Source organism: Saccopteryx leptura, chromosome 4 (genome assembly GCF_036850995.1).
Source record: "Saccopteryx leptura isolate mSacLep1 chromosome 4, mSacLep1_pri_phased_curated, whole genome shotgun sequence".
Classification (NCBI taxonomy): domain Eukaryota; kingdom Metazoa; phylum Chordata; class Mammalia; order Chiroptera; family Emballonuridae; genus Saccopteryx; species Saccopteryx leptura.
Genome location: NC_089506.1, coordinates 125,617,805 through 125,629,796, shown reverse-complemented (window position 1 = coordinate 125,629,796; position 11,992 = coordinate 125,617,805). Strand labels below are relative to the sequence as shown.

At 54.4% G+C, this 11,992-nt stretch overlaps 2 protein-coding genes across 2 annotated transcripts; one reads left to right on the top strand and one right to left on the bottom strand.

Moving 5' to 3' along the window:
* Positions 1-931: 931 nt before the first annotated feature.
* Positions 932-4,338, top strand: PDE6G (phosphodiesterase 6G). The gene is made up of 4 exons (XM_066383754.1): positions 932-1,004; positions 2,391-2,596; positions 3,093-3,133; positions 3,549-4,338. The coding sequence occupies exons 2-4, from the start codon at positions 2,451-2,453 to the stop codon at positions 3,623-3,625; spliced, it is 264 nt and encodes an 87-aa protein (XP_066239851.1). The 5' UTR covers positions 932-1,004; positions 2,391-2,450; the 3' UTR covers positions 3,626-4,338.
* A 1,373-nt stretch (positions 4,339-5,711) lies between these two features.
* Positions 5,712-11,144, bottom strand: TSPAN10 (tetraspanin 10). The gene is given in 4 exon segments (XM_066383627.1): positions 5,712-6,766; positions 8,443-9,023; positions 9,177-9,251; positions 11,109-11,144. Coding segments are annotated over 4 exon segments (1,203 nt in total). The 3' UTR covers positions 5,712-6,255.
* Between the last annotated feature and the right edge of the window lie 848 nt (positions 11,145-11,992).

Below are 11,992 nucleotides of genomic sequence, written 5' to 3'. Positions count from 1 at the left end.
GGGCTTATCTGGCTTGAGCACAGGCTCACCAGCTTGAGCACGGGGCGTTGGCTTGAGCATGGAATCATAGATATGACCCTATGGTCGCTAGCTTGAGCCCAAAGGTTGCTGGCTTTGAGCAAGGAGTCACTCGCTCTGCTATAGCCCCTCCCCCCCATCAAGGCACATATGATAACAATCAATGAACAACTATGGAGTTGCAATGAAGAATTGATGCTTCTCATCTGTCTTCCTTTCTCTCTGTCTCTCCCTCTCTCTGACTCTGTAAGAAAAAAAAAAAAGAGTGGTATCTTGCCATTTGCAATAGCATGGATGAACCTAGAGATTATTATGCTAAGTAAAATAAATTAGAGAAAAACAAATACCTGTAACATGATTTTACTTATATGTAGAATAAAAAATATATAGATAGATAGTTGGATAGATGCAGAGAACAAACTGATGGTTGCCAGAGGAGCTCTGCTGTCCAGGAAGGAGGGAGCCAGGGGAAGGGGAGCAACAGATGCAAAGGCCCTGAAGTGGAAAGGGCTTCTTGGAGCACAAAGAGCAAAAGGAAGGAATGAAAGGTGAGGCCAAAGAAGTAGGTAGGGGCCAGGCTACATGAGGCTTTGGAGGCCTTGAAGGAGATTTTTCAGAAGTCAGAGGACTGGACTGAAAGAGGCAGGGAGGCCCAAGACAGCAGCCAGTGTGTTTCATCTTGGTTTCAAAGATAAGATGCTTCTGGAGAAGTCCTGCCTTGCTCACTGTTCCCAATCTCCCTGTCCTGGCCCCATTCCTAGCTCATCCTTCCTGCAGGTCCTTGACTGCACCTGAGGCCCTTCCCCATTCCCTGAAATCGTAAGTGGTGGTGTCCGCCCTAGTGGCCCTGACAATCTCATTACTGTAGCATCAGGGGACAGTCCTAATCGGCTTACCCAGCCACAGGATAAATGCCTGGCTAACCCTCTGGTGAGGAAGGCCCAGCCATTCACACCCATGGTACCCTGAGACCTTCCCAGTGCTTGGTGAGTAGTGACCTCCCCTAGCTGCCTTTCCTGGCAGCCGCTTACCCAAGGGTGTTAGTGGACATCTGCCCATAGGGTGGGAAGTTGGTGTATTTTTCACCACCACACTGAGGCCTGAGTCCTCAGTTCATCCACTGCCAGCAGGGGGTCTTTCCAGTCACCTCCTCTGCTCCCCCAAGTCAAATGGTGACGCCGACTATCCCCAAGACCAGCGATAGTATAGGAGTATCAGGCCACACACACTTGGTCAACTTGAGTGGGCACCAGACATACACCTGGGTGAGACTGGGGCAGCTCAGACAGTGGCTTCCATGGGAACAACATTTGCTCCTTGGAGCTCCATCAGAGCACAGAGCTGTCCACGCCAGGCCCATGACTCAAGATCGGGGAAGGGGTTCACTGGGCCTACACTGTCAGGGCTTGAGGAGTGGATGTTGCAGTCTGTGCAGCCAGGACCACCAGGATTCCTCCTGGGCTGGTGCTGGTTCCAGCACAATGGCTGAACCTTAGGGAAGGAAGGCCCATGGTGGATCCACTCCAATCCCAGGTGTCCGGCACCCACCATCAAGCTTTTCTTGCCAGAGGGACCACCTGTCCTTGCTTCTCACTTGGTCTCAGCCCTAGTGCTCTAGTAGGCAGCCATCAGCAGCCCAAGACTAGACTTGGTCATTGCAGCCCACCAGACTTGGGACAAAAGGGGACCCATGAGATGGTGCCTGTGCATGCAGTATGGGGGCAGCGCTCCTGTCTGTGCCACATGCTTAGAAACTACTGGGCCCCAGTAGCCCTGAGAGATTAGCCTCCCTCTGGTCTAATAGGCTTAGAGGAAGCCCAGCTTCCCTTAACCTTGTCCAAGTTCACTGGGGCTTAGGGTATCTGGGGAAAGGCTCTGGGAGAAGAGAAGAGGTCACCTGTGCAGTGCTGCAAGGAGCAGGTGACACTGGCGCCCAGAATGAGCTCAAAACACAGTGAGCAGTTGGGAAGACACTGGCGGGTGAAGATATCACAGCTCAGCTCAGCATCTCAATATGAGATAGGCCCTTTCCCTGCCCAGGTACCCCGCTCCCATCTTTGAGGTCCCCTATCAGCACTGCTGGGTGTCCTGCAAGCCACTGTGAATAAGACAGGACATCCTGGCCCCAGGGACTGGGAAGGGAACCACAGAAGGGAGACACATGAGGAGGATTCATTTGAGGGACCTCCAGCACTCTCCTTCTCTTGTGTGGCCCCAGTAGAACCCCATGTGGAGATGGCAAGGCTGCTGTCTGGCTCATGCTGAGGGCCCACTGGGTCTCATGTTTCGAGGCTTCCTCTGGTGGGTTGAGACCTCAAAGGTGGGTTGGAAGCAGGAGTGCTGACTTGGACCCCCATCTGGTCTGCTTCCAGCCCACAGCGTGAGGGAGTCCAGAAGCCAAAGGTCGCCACAGGGTCTCTGTCAGCCTGGTCATGAATCTGGAGCTACCAAAGGCTGAGATCCGGTCAGCCACTAGGGTGACTGGGGGGCCTGTGACCCCCAGGAAAGGACCCCCCAAATTTAAGCAGCGGCAAACAAGACAATTCAAGAGCAAGCCCCCCAAGAAAGGCATCCAAGGGTAAGCAGGGCTGGGGAAGGTATGCCTCTCCAAGGGGGTGAAGGGGCCCAGCCCCAGGCCGCACAGCAGAGAAGCAGGGGCTAGGTAGGGGTCCTCAGCCACCCTTTCCTGGCTAAGCGTGGTCCCACTGTCTTCTAACAGGGTTCCGAAGGGCCTGGATAGGGTCTGTCTCAGGGACCCCACTCCCTAGCATGGGGAGAAAGAAGGGGGGTGGGCTCCTGTCACTCTCTCCAGTCATTATTGCCAAATAGATCTGGAAAGCATGCTCACTGTCATCTAGACTTAGTCACAGCTTGCTGATGTGGCTCTCTGTACACACACACCCACAGCCCCACACATATACAACCAGGGTACACCCGCAGCCCACACATTCACACATAGGACACAACCACAGGCACTCCCACTCTCAGAAACCTGCTCTCGAGGGCAGACATACCATCATGTACCCCACTTCATTCTGTTCCTGGCCACCATACTGACTCCTGTGTCCTTGCAGGTTTGGGGACGACATCCCTGGAATGGAAGGCCTGGGAACAGGTATAATAATAATATATAGGGTCCATCAAGTTCCCCCATTCACCTGCCCACAGTGTGCAGGGGCCCAGCCTCCTCTAGCAGGCTGAGGACCCTCACTTAGGGTCCTGCCTCCAACCTGTCCTTCATTTTCTTCCCAACATCAAGTGTCAGGTCTCTCTGAAGTGGGGTCATTCCCACACAGTGGCTTCACTAGGTGCTTGGAGGGGCTAACAGAGAAGGAGAAGCCCTTGCTGTCCCCTCCCTTGGGTCTGCTGCCCCTACTACATTCCAGGGCGATGTGCCTACTTGAAACCCCCCCGCAAAGCTGGTGTGTCCTAGGAGGAGAGTCTTCACCACTTGGGGTGTGGACAACAGGGCCCCGAGTGGATGGTGGGGCTACAGGAGTTCCTGGACACACTGGCCCCTTTTCCTGCAGACATCACAGTCATCTGCCCGTGGGAGGCCTTCAACCACCTGGAGCTGCACGAGCTGGCCCAGTACGGCATCATCTAGCACCCATCCCGTAGGTCCTGGACCCTACCCTGCTTCTCACTCCCCCCACTCAGGATTCCTGCAAGGAAGCCCATCCTGCAGCAGCCAAGGGCATCAGGATTAAGCAGATTATGTCTGGAGAACCTAAAAGGGTGGCTACCTCAGGCTCCCAGACACCAGGAGCCCCTGCCTCTCTGCAGGATGCCCTTATGGGGCCGGACAGGCCCTGTTTGACTTCCAGAGAGGCTGACCTACAGACCCTCTCCTTCCATTGCTGGAAAAACCAGGGCAGGACCACTTGAGCTGTGGTGGTGCAGTGGATAAAGCGGTGACCTGGAATGCTGAGGTTGCTGGCTTGAAACCCCAAGCTTGTCCAGTCAAGGTACATATGGGGAACAAAAAGTTGATACTTTCCACTCCCACCCACCCCCAATCTCTCTCTCTCACCTCTCTAAAATCAATAAATAAAATCTTAAAAAAAAAAAAAAAAGAGCAAGACCTCCCAGGAGTGTCCCCCCACACCTTGGCCTCCTGTCCTTCCTGCCTGTCCCAAGGTGAGGACAAACTCCCCCAACTAGCCATTTCCAGCTGGTCCCCTGGGTTGGGGTGGTGGGTGGCAGGAGTCCCAGGTAGAGTGGGGCCTCTCCAAACCCTCCATGCCTATGGGAAGCTTATCCTTTCCAACATGGCCATGCTTGCTGTCTCTGTTTCAAAATAAAATTATCTTGCCCCCACTTGCTCATCTGGGGTTTGTTGGGATTGGGGACAAGAAGTAGGTCACTTCTGCATGAGTGTATGGATGAAGGCACAGGGCAGTGGGGGCGCAAGGGGGCCTGGCCAGGTCGAGAGGAAAGAAAACCTGTCAATCGGCCTGTGGTGGCACAGTGGATAAAGCGTCGACCTGGAAATGCTGAGGTCGCCAGCTCAAAACCCTGGGCTTGCCTGGTCAAGGCACATACGGGAGTTGATGCTTCCAGCTCCTCCCCCCTTCTCTCTCTCTGTTTCTCTCTCCTCTCTCTCCCTCTCTGTCTCTCTCCCTCCCTCTCTCTCTCCTCTCTAAAAATGAATAAATAAAATTAAAAAAAATAAAAGTAAAGAGATGGAAAAAGATATTTAAAAACAAAAAACCTGTCAATCAATGAGCCTGGGCCTGTGATGGCCAGGGCATGGGCAGTACCGAATGCACTCCTGGTGGCCAGAGCAGACCCCACCAAGGAGGTGGACTGGACAAGGCCCAACAACAGCTTGCACCAGGAGAGGGGAACTCCTATCACCATCAGACATTGTATAACTCACCAAGTGGCCTGGCCAGACCGTTCCTTAGTGTCTCCTAGAACTGGGCAGGCTGGCACCTGTGACACTGCAATCCCATTCTTGACACCACACCCAGGAGAAACAGATGCACCTCCACTCAGACCTGCGCCAAACTATCCCTAACCTCATCCATCGTCCAGAAGCCGCTAAGTTCATGTCATGGACCAGGCATGGTAACCAGACAATGACTCTCAGGAAGGACCCTTTGTGATTCCATTTTTGTGACAGCCAGAAAAGACCACCCTAAAGAGAGGCAAAGAAGCTCAAGCATGGTAACCACAGGGAGTAGATTAGGTGGCTCTGCAGGTGTTTATATATATATATATATATTTTTTTTTTTAAATTAGTCTCTCTCTCTTTTTTTTTTCTTTTTCTGAAGCTGGAAACAGGGAGGCAGTCAGACAGACTCCCGCATGCGCCCGACCGGGATCCACCCAGCACGCCCACCAGGGGGCGACGCTCTGCCCCTCCGGGGCGTCGCTCTGTAGCGACCAGAGCCACTCTAGCGCCTGGGACAGAGGCCAAGGAGCCATCCCCAGCACCTGGGCCATCTTTTGCTCCAATGGAGCCTTGGCTGCGGGAGAAGAGAGAGACAGAGAGGAAGGAGAGGGGGAGGGGTGGAGAAGCAGATGGACGCTTCTCCTATGAATCGAACCCGGGACTCCCGCACGCCAGGCCGACGCTCTACCACTGAGCCAACCTGCCAGGGCTCTGCAGGTGTTTAGATAGGTTAGAGTTCCTTATGCTGCCCACTTAGGATTGTTACAATTTATTGTACAAATGATACATCTCAAAAAAATTTACTCCTTCCCTCCCAAAGCGCAGGCTTCTCCCTCAACCACCACAATGGACAGGAGAGGGGGAGGTGGCTCTAAAGGAGGGCAGTGGCAGGCTGTGGTGAAGTGGTGGGACCTCAGGGGTGCAGCTCATGGGGGTGGTCAGCGGCAGCATTGGGGGGATGATCAGAGGTGGTTGGAGGTGAGGGTCTGAGGATGGCCTCAGAAGTGGGTGTTGGACATCGATATTTGGGCTGCAGGTAGGCATGGTAGGGGCGCTCTCAGGCCCAGCCTGGGAGGCTGAGGGTCAGAGGAGGGGTGGGAGGTTGGGGGGAATCGAGTCTGAGGCTGGGCCTTTGAGGCAGGACTGGGAAGGGTTAGCGTGGGTGGTGGGAGTTGGAGTGGTCTCAGCTGCAGGATTTCATCCAGCCCCTGCCCCTCCAAAGTCAGGCGACCTTGTGGGCAGCTTCTGTGGCTGCCAGGCTGCGCCTGCCCGTGAGAATGCAGCAGTTTGCAAGCGAGGGGGCCGTGCCGCTCTGTGGTCCCAGGGGCAAAATCCTCTTAAAGAGAGAAATCAGGCAGCGGCCGGGCCTCGGGGAAGTAGCAGAACCGGGTAGAAGGTGGGCAGCCGGGCCCTCGGGAAGAGGAACCCTGGAGGGCAGAAGCGCGGCAGATGGAGGAGACTGCGGATCGTTGGAGCGGGTCCACAGCTGCGTGTCTGTCGCGGGCAGGCTTGGCTGGGGGCCCGGCGCCGGGGCCGGGACTCTCCACCGCCCCCTTACGGGCAGCCAGGGCACCCAACAGCTGCGCGGCCAGCAGGAGCTCCGCCCCCTGGACCAGCACCAGTGCAATCGCAAAGTCGCCCACCGCCGAGACATTCCTGCGCAGCCACCGCCGAAGGGGCGCCCCGGAGCCCTCCAGGTGCACCACTCTCTGAGCCGCATCCTCTTCCAGGCCCAGGACCCCGAAGCCGCAGTGATTGTTGACCGAGGCTCCATTTTCCCAAGGGTCGATGCAGCAGGAGGCAGGAAGACTGCAGGCCTGGACCCCCTGGGACCTGCAGTTAAAGTACCTGCCAGAGGCACTGGCGTCAGCTGGAGGGCGGGGCCCACTGTTCCGGGATCCCACGCTGCATGGACTGTCTCCTACCCACCTTCACACTTTCTAGCCACACTTGGGCGGGCACACACACACACACACACACACACACACACGCATGATGCACACACCTGTACACAGGTATGAATCCACACATGCACAGGCACACATAATTGTGTGAACACAGACACACACAATACCCAGTTTTCTGGGCTGGAAGGGACATTTTTAGTGATATTGTGAAGGAGAGACAAGTATTTGAGGATGGGGTAGGATGGAATTGTCAGGTAGATGCTACTGAGTTGCTTTGAGAAGGTAGAGCTGGAGCAGAAGGTGAGCTGAGGCCTGGCAGAGGCCTCTGTAGTGGTCAGCAGGTCATAGTAGGGATGTGAGGGACAGTACTGGGCAGTGACAAGAGGTGGCAGGCTTGGAAGAACTCCCAGGGCCAAGGGGGAGTGTTGTTCTCATCACAACTGCAGGTGCCCTTGGCCTTTGATGGGGGTCCAGGGCCCTGAGACCCACAGGTTTGTCCCCTTGCCCTCCCAGGCACAGTCCCATCTCCCAGAAGAGTGGGCCTCGCTAAAGCAGGGGGTCGAAGGCTGGCAGGGTAGGTGGCTTCACCATCACAGGTGGCTGTCACCAATGCAAGGTAACATGTGGCCACCCAACAAGAACAACTCATGGAGATACTTCTAGTGTGCCTGGTGCATGGAAGGACCCAACACAGTTTAGTGGATATTGGGTACAAACTACCATTTTTCTTTTTTAAATTTAATTTTTTATTTTATTTTATTTTATTTTTTAAGTGAGAGGAGGGGATACAGAGAGACAGACTCCCACATGTGCCCTGACCAGGATCCACCTGGCAATCTCACTAGGGAGCGATGCTCTGAACATCTGGAGCCACTGCTCCATTGCTCAGCAACCAAGCTATTTTAGCACCTGAGGCAGGGCCATGGAGCCATCCTCAGTGCCCAGTGCCCGGGGCCAACTTACTCGAAGCAAATTTGTGGCTATGGGAGGGGGAGAAAGAGAGGGAAAGAGATGGGGGAAGGGGTGGAGAAGCAGATGGTTGATTCTCCTGTATGCCCTGACTGGGAATTGAACCCAGGACTTTCATACACAGAGCCAACGCTCTACCTCTAAGCCAACTGGCCAGGGCCAAACTAGCATTTTTCAGGAGTCCCCATATGACTCCATCTCTCAAGATCAAGTGTCCAGGAAGGGCCAAGAGAGGCACATACACCATCTGTTGTGGGGTCACGTGGGGTCACATGGAGAGCAGGTGCTGCTTAAGTGTCTATCCATGGGAGAGAGATGACAGGACAAATAACCTCGAGTAGAATATAAAACACAGTGCTGTATTCCTAAACACACACACACACAGAGAGATATTTATACACACACATACACACAGAGTGGTGGGAGAACATCCTGAATTAACCTAAAAGCTATTTTCATTTGCCATTGAGATGTTTCATATGATGTCCTTACTAAAAAACACCCAGAAGTGATTTTCTAAGTCTTCTAAGTCTGCTGGCTGAGTTTCTCCATTAAGGTCCCTGCGTGTCCATTTGAACATTGGTGTGTGTGTGTGAGTGAGTGCATGCAATGTGTGTATGCATCCCCTCTCTGGAATTCAGGACTCACAGGTTCTGCTGCCAGTCCTGGTAGGAGGCAGCCCCACAGCACTGTAGCCTGAGCTGGACTTGGTCGATGAGGAAGCACAGGTCAGGGTCATCCTGGTAGTGGGCGATGGCCACGTGAAGAGTGTGCTACAGGCCGTCCTGCAGCAGGCCCCAGAGGGCCACCACTAGAATCCTTGCCATGGCCTCCAGCACCAGAAAGGCCAGAAGGACCCCAGAGAAGCAGCATAGCAGGCAGGTGTTCTCACAAAGGGTGCCCAAGCAGCCCACCAGGCTCACCACACTGACTACCAGCCCGCCTAGCACCAGCCCCAGCCCCAGCATAGGGTCTGTGGGCAGGGGACTCCCCCAGCTGCTCCCCAGAGAGCCCTTGACAGCTAGGCCCCAGAGGCCGATGGCCAGGGCTAGCAGGCCAAGCAGAGAAAAGAGGAAGCTGGAAAGAAAAGTCAGGCACTGGATGCAGCTGCTTCTCAAAGGGAGGGAAGGGGCCTGGACTCTCCCAAGGCCAGCCCTCCAGACCCATCCTTCCTGGAGTGCTGGACTCAGGTGGCTGGAAGTAAGGGGTAGCTTCTGGCCCCCAGCATCCTGCAGAGGGAAGAGGGACAGGAGATCTCATAAGTGCAACCCTTTAGCAAGGGGTCAGAGCCTGCAGGGGAAGGGAAGTTTGCCACGGGCTCCATGGTCCCGAGCAGGAAAAGGTACGAAATTGAACTAAAGATAGACAGAAACTTGCCTGACCTGTGGTGGCGCAGTGGATAAAGCATCAACCTGGAAATGCTGAGGTCGCTGGTTCGAAACCCTGGACTTGCCTGGTCAAGGCACATATGGGAGTTGATGCTTCCAGCTCCTCCCCCCCTTCTCTCTCTCTGTCTCTACTCTCTCTCTCTCTGTCTCTCTCTCTCATCTTTAAAAAAATGAATAAATAATAAAAAGAAAAGATAGACAGAGACTTAAAGATATACAGTATAAGATGGGTTTGGGAGGAAGCCACAGCTCCTTGCAAACAGCCACTACTGTTCTCGAGCCGCAGAACATGGCTGCCCCCAGAAAGACATCCGTGGGCCAGTAGCAATTCAATGACATTTCCAAGGCAACTCAAAGACAACCCTCACCTTACTAGTCAATCTAACTTTACACCAGTAAGAAACTAGCTTCCAGTCCTTCCAGGGAACATGCGTGGGCAGAAAGAGCAGAGAAGCTCTTTGTTAATTTAATTAGGCAGGTGAGGTGGGGGGTTGGGCCCAACACCTCTGTCCCCTAGATATCCAAACTGCAAAATATACTGTTTATTTTTCGGTCCCCAACAGAAGTTTGGCAGTGGAAGGAGAAGGGGGTTCAGAGACCTTAGACAGTCAGGGTCATGGGAGCTTGCAGGCTAAAAAGTGTAGGTCCTAGATTCTTAGGAACAGGGATGACTGTATCCTGAGAAGGGAGACCATGGGAAGTATGTGCTCCTCAGATACATGCCTCTTCCTGCCTCTCCCTGCATCCCTCTGCACCTATGTGAGAGAGGATGTGGTCTCAAGGGGACTTCTCCACTCAGGCTGAGTTCCCAGGGCAGGGGAAGAACCACTGGGAGACCAGGACTCCATGAGATGCAGGGCCTTGCAAGCGACCCCGCCTTGCTCTCTAGCAGGACCCTCAAGCCAAGCCCAGCAGGGCCTTGCTATACCAATGTAGAGGGGAAAGGGGTGCTGAATGTTGGGGACTTGTCATCACTTTTGGTCTCCCACAGAGGAGTGATTCATTGATCAGTGAGGTTGGGAGAGGCTGCTAAAACTGTTCTACTTGGCCCCTTAATGGACAGTCTCAATTTCAGACCTTCCTGTCCCCTCTCCCAGCCTAACTCCTCCACCCACAGGCAGGTGTGAGATGGCCTTCTGGTTTCTCTCTAGAGGCGAGGAAAGAGACAACCTGTCCCTGCTGGCCCTGCTGGGGGACCCACAGACACCAATTCTGTCAGTGCTGAAGTCTGACTGGGAAAAGAATGAGGAAGCTGTGTCTGTGAACCCAGGCACGGGTCCTGTTCCAATCCAGTTCACCAGAATGAAGCTGTTCCTTCCCTTCCCAGCTGTCTGACTTTCCATGGACACTATCAGCCCTCCAGACCTCAAACATCAGTAGGGCAAGCTGCGGCCCCAGGTTGGGGGACTGGGGCTACAGAGGCCATGGGCATGGGCTGGGGGATTGTCTTGAAGCTCCATGGCCCCCTGGGAGGGACACTGGCCTTCAGCCCCCTCCTGTACTCTGAGCCAGAGGTCACCCTCAGATCTGTAGATAGACCTCCTACCATCCCAACCCCTTATCCAGAATCTGGCACTGGGCTGAGTGACATGAGCAGTGGAGAAGGGGCCACAGGGAAGGTGAGAAGGCTGAAGGATTGAAGGGTGGGAGGAGTAGAATGGGGAGAACATGAAGGAGGCCTGATGGCCCTCTGTGGGCACCATCCCCTGGCACGTGTGCTTTACTGGGGGCATAGACGCACCCTGTGCTGGCTGGGTCAAATAGCAAGGGCAATGCCAGGTCATATTCCAGAGTCCAAACAGGGTACTAGGTGATGTTAAGTGTCTGATTAGTAAAACCCCATGTGATCTTAGCAGCTCCCCTGGGCCTCTGGGCTGGGGACATCTCCAACTCCTAGTGGGAGAGGCCACTAGGGCGCTGACTTACCTTGGACAACAGGGGGCTCTTCTCCCCCTCTTCCATTTCCACTAGGACACATGTGCTGGTGGTCCCTGCCAGGCCTCTCTGTCTGGGACACAGGGGCTGGTGCTGTTGTGTCCCTGGCAACTCTGGGAGCTGGGAGCCCAGGGCCGGGTGAGCTGTGAGCCAAGATACCACAGTCATAATGGGATCATGTGAGGAATCACATTTTAGGGCTTAGGACAGCCTCTGCTTGTCTGGATGAAGTTGGCCTTTCTTTTTTCCCCCCTTTATTTGTATTATTATTTTTTAATTGATTTTAGAGAGGAGAGAGAGAGAGAAGGGGGGACGAGCAGGAAGCATCAACTCCCATATGTGCCTTGACCAGGCAAGCCCAGGGTTTTGAACCCGTGACCTCAGCATTCCAAGTCGACGCTTGATCCACTGCACCACCACAGGTCAGGCTCTTTTTTTGTATTTTTCTGAAGTGAGAAGCAAGGAGGCAGAGAGACAGACTCTCACATGTGCTCAACCTGGGGCAAGCCCACTAGGGGGCAATGCTCTGCCCATCTGGGGCATTGCTCCACTGCAACTGGAACCATTCTAGTACCTGAGGCAGAGGCCATGGAGCCATCCTCAGCGCCTGGGCCAACTTTGCTCTAATGGAACCTTGGCTGCGGGAGGAGAAGAGAGAGATAGAAAGGAGGGGGGGAAGGATGGAGAAGCAGATGGGCGCTTCTCCTGAGTGCTCTGACTGGGAATCATACCCAGGACATCCACACACTGGGCCGATGCTCTACCACTGAGCCAACCGGCCAGGGCTGGCCTTTCTTCTTGGGCCCAGTTATTGGCTTTACTCTATGGGCACTATGTAAGTGGGGCTGTTAGGGTGCTGGCCTCATGGCCATCAC

Excerpts from the sequence above, each read along its gene's own strand:
- PDE6G (XM_066383754.1), top strand. The coding sequence starts at position 2,451 with ATGAATCTGGAGCTACCAAAGGCTGAGATCCGGTCAGCCACTAGGGTG. Across the intron at positions 2,597-3,092 it reads CCCAAGAAAGGCATCCAAGG|GTTTGGGGACGACATCCCTG; the intron begins GTAAGCAGGGCT and ends GTGTCCTTGCAG. Across the intron at positions 3,134-3,548 it reads AATGGAAGGCCTGGGAACAG|ACATCACAGTCATCTGCCCG; the intron begins GTATAATAATAA and ends CTTTTCCTGCAG.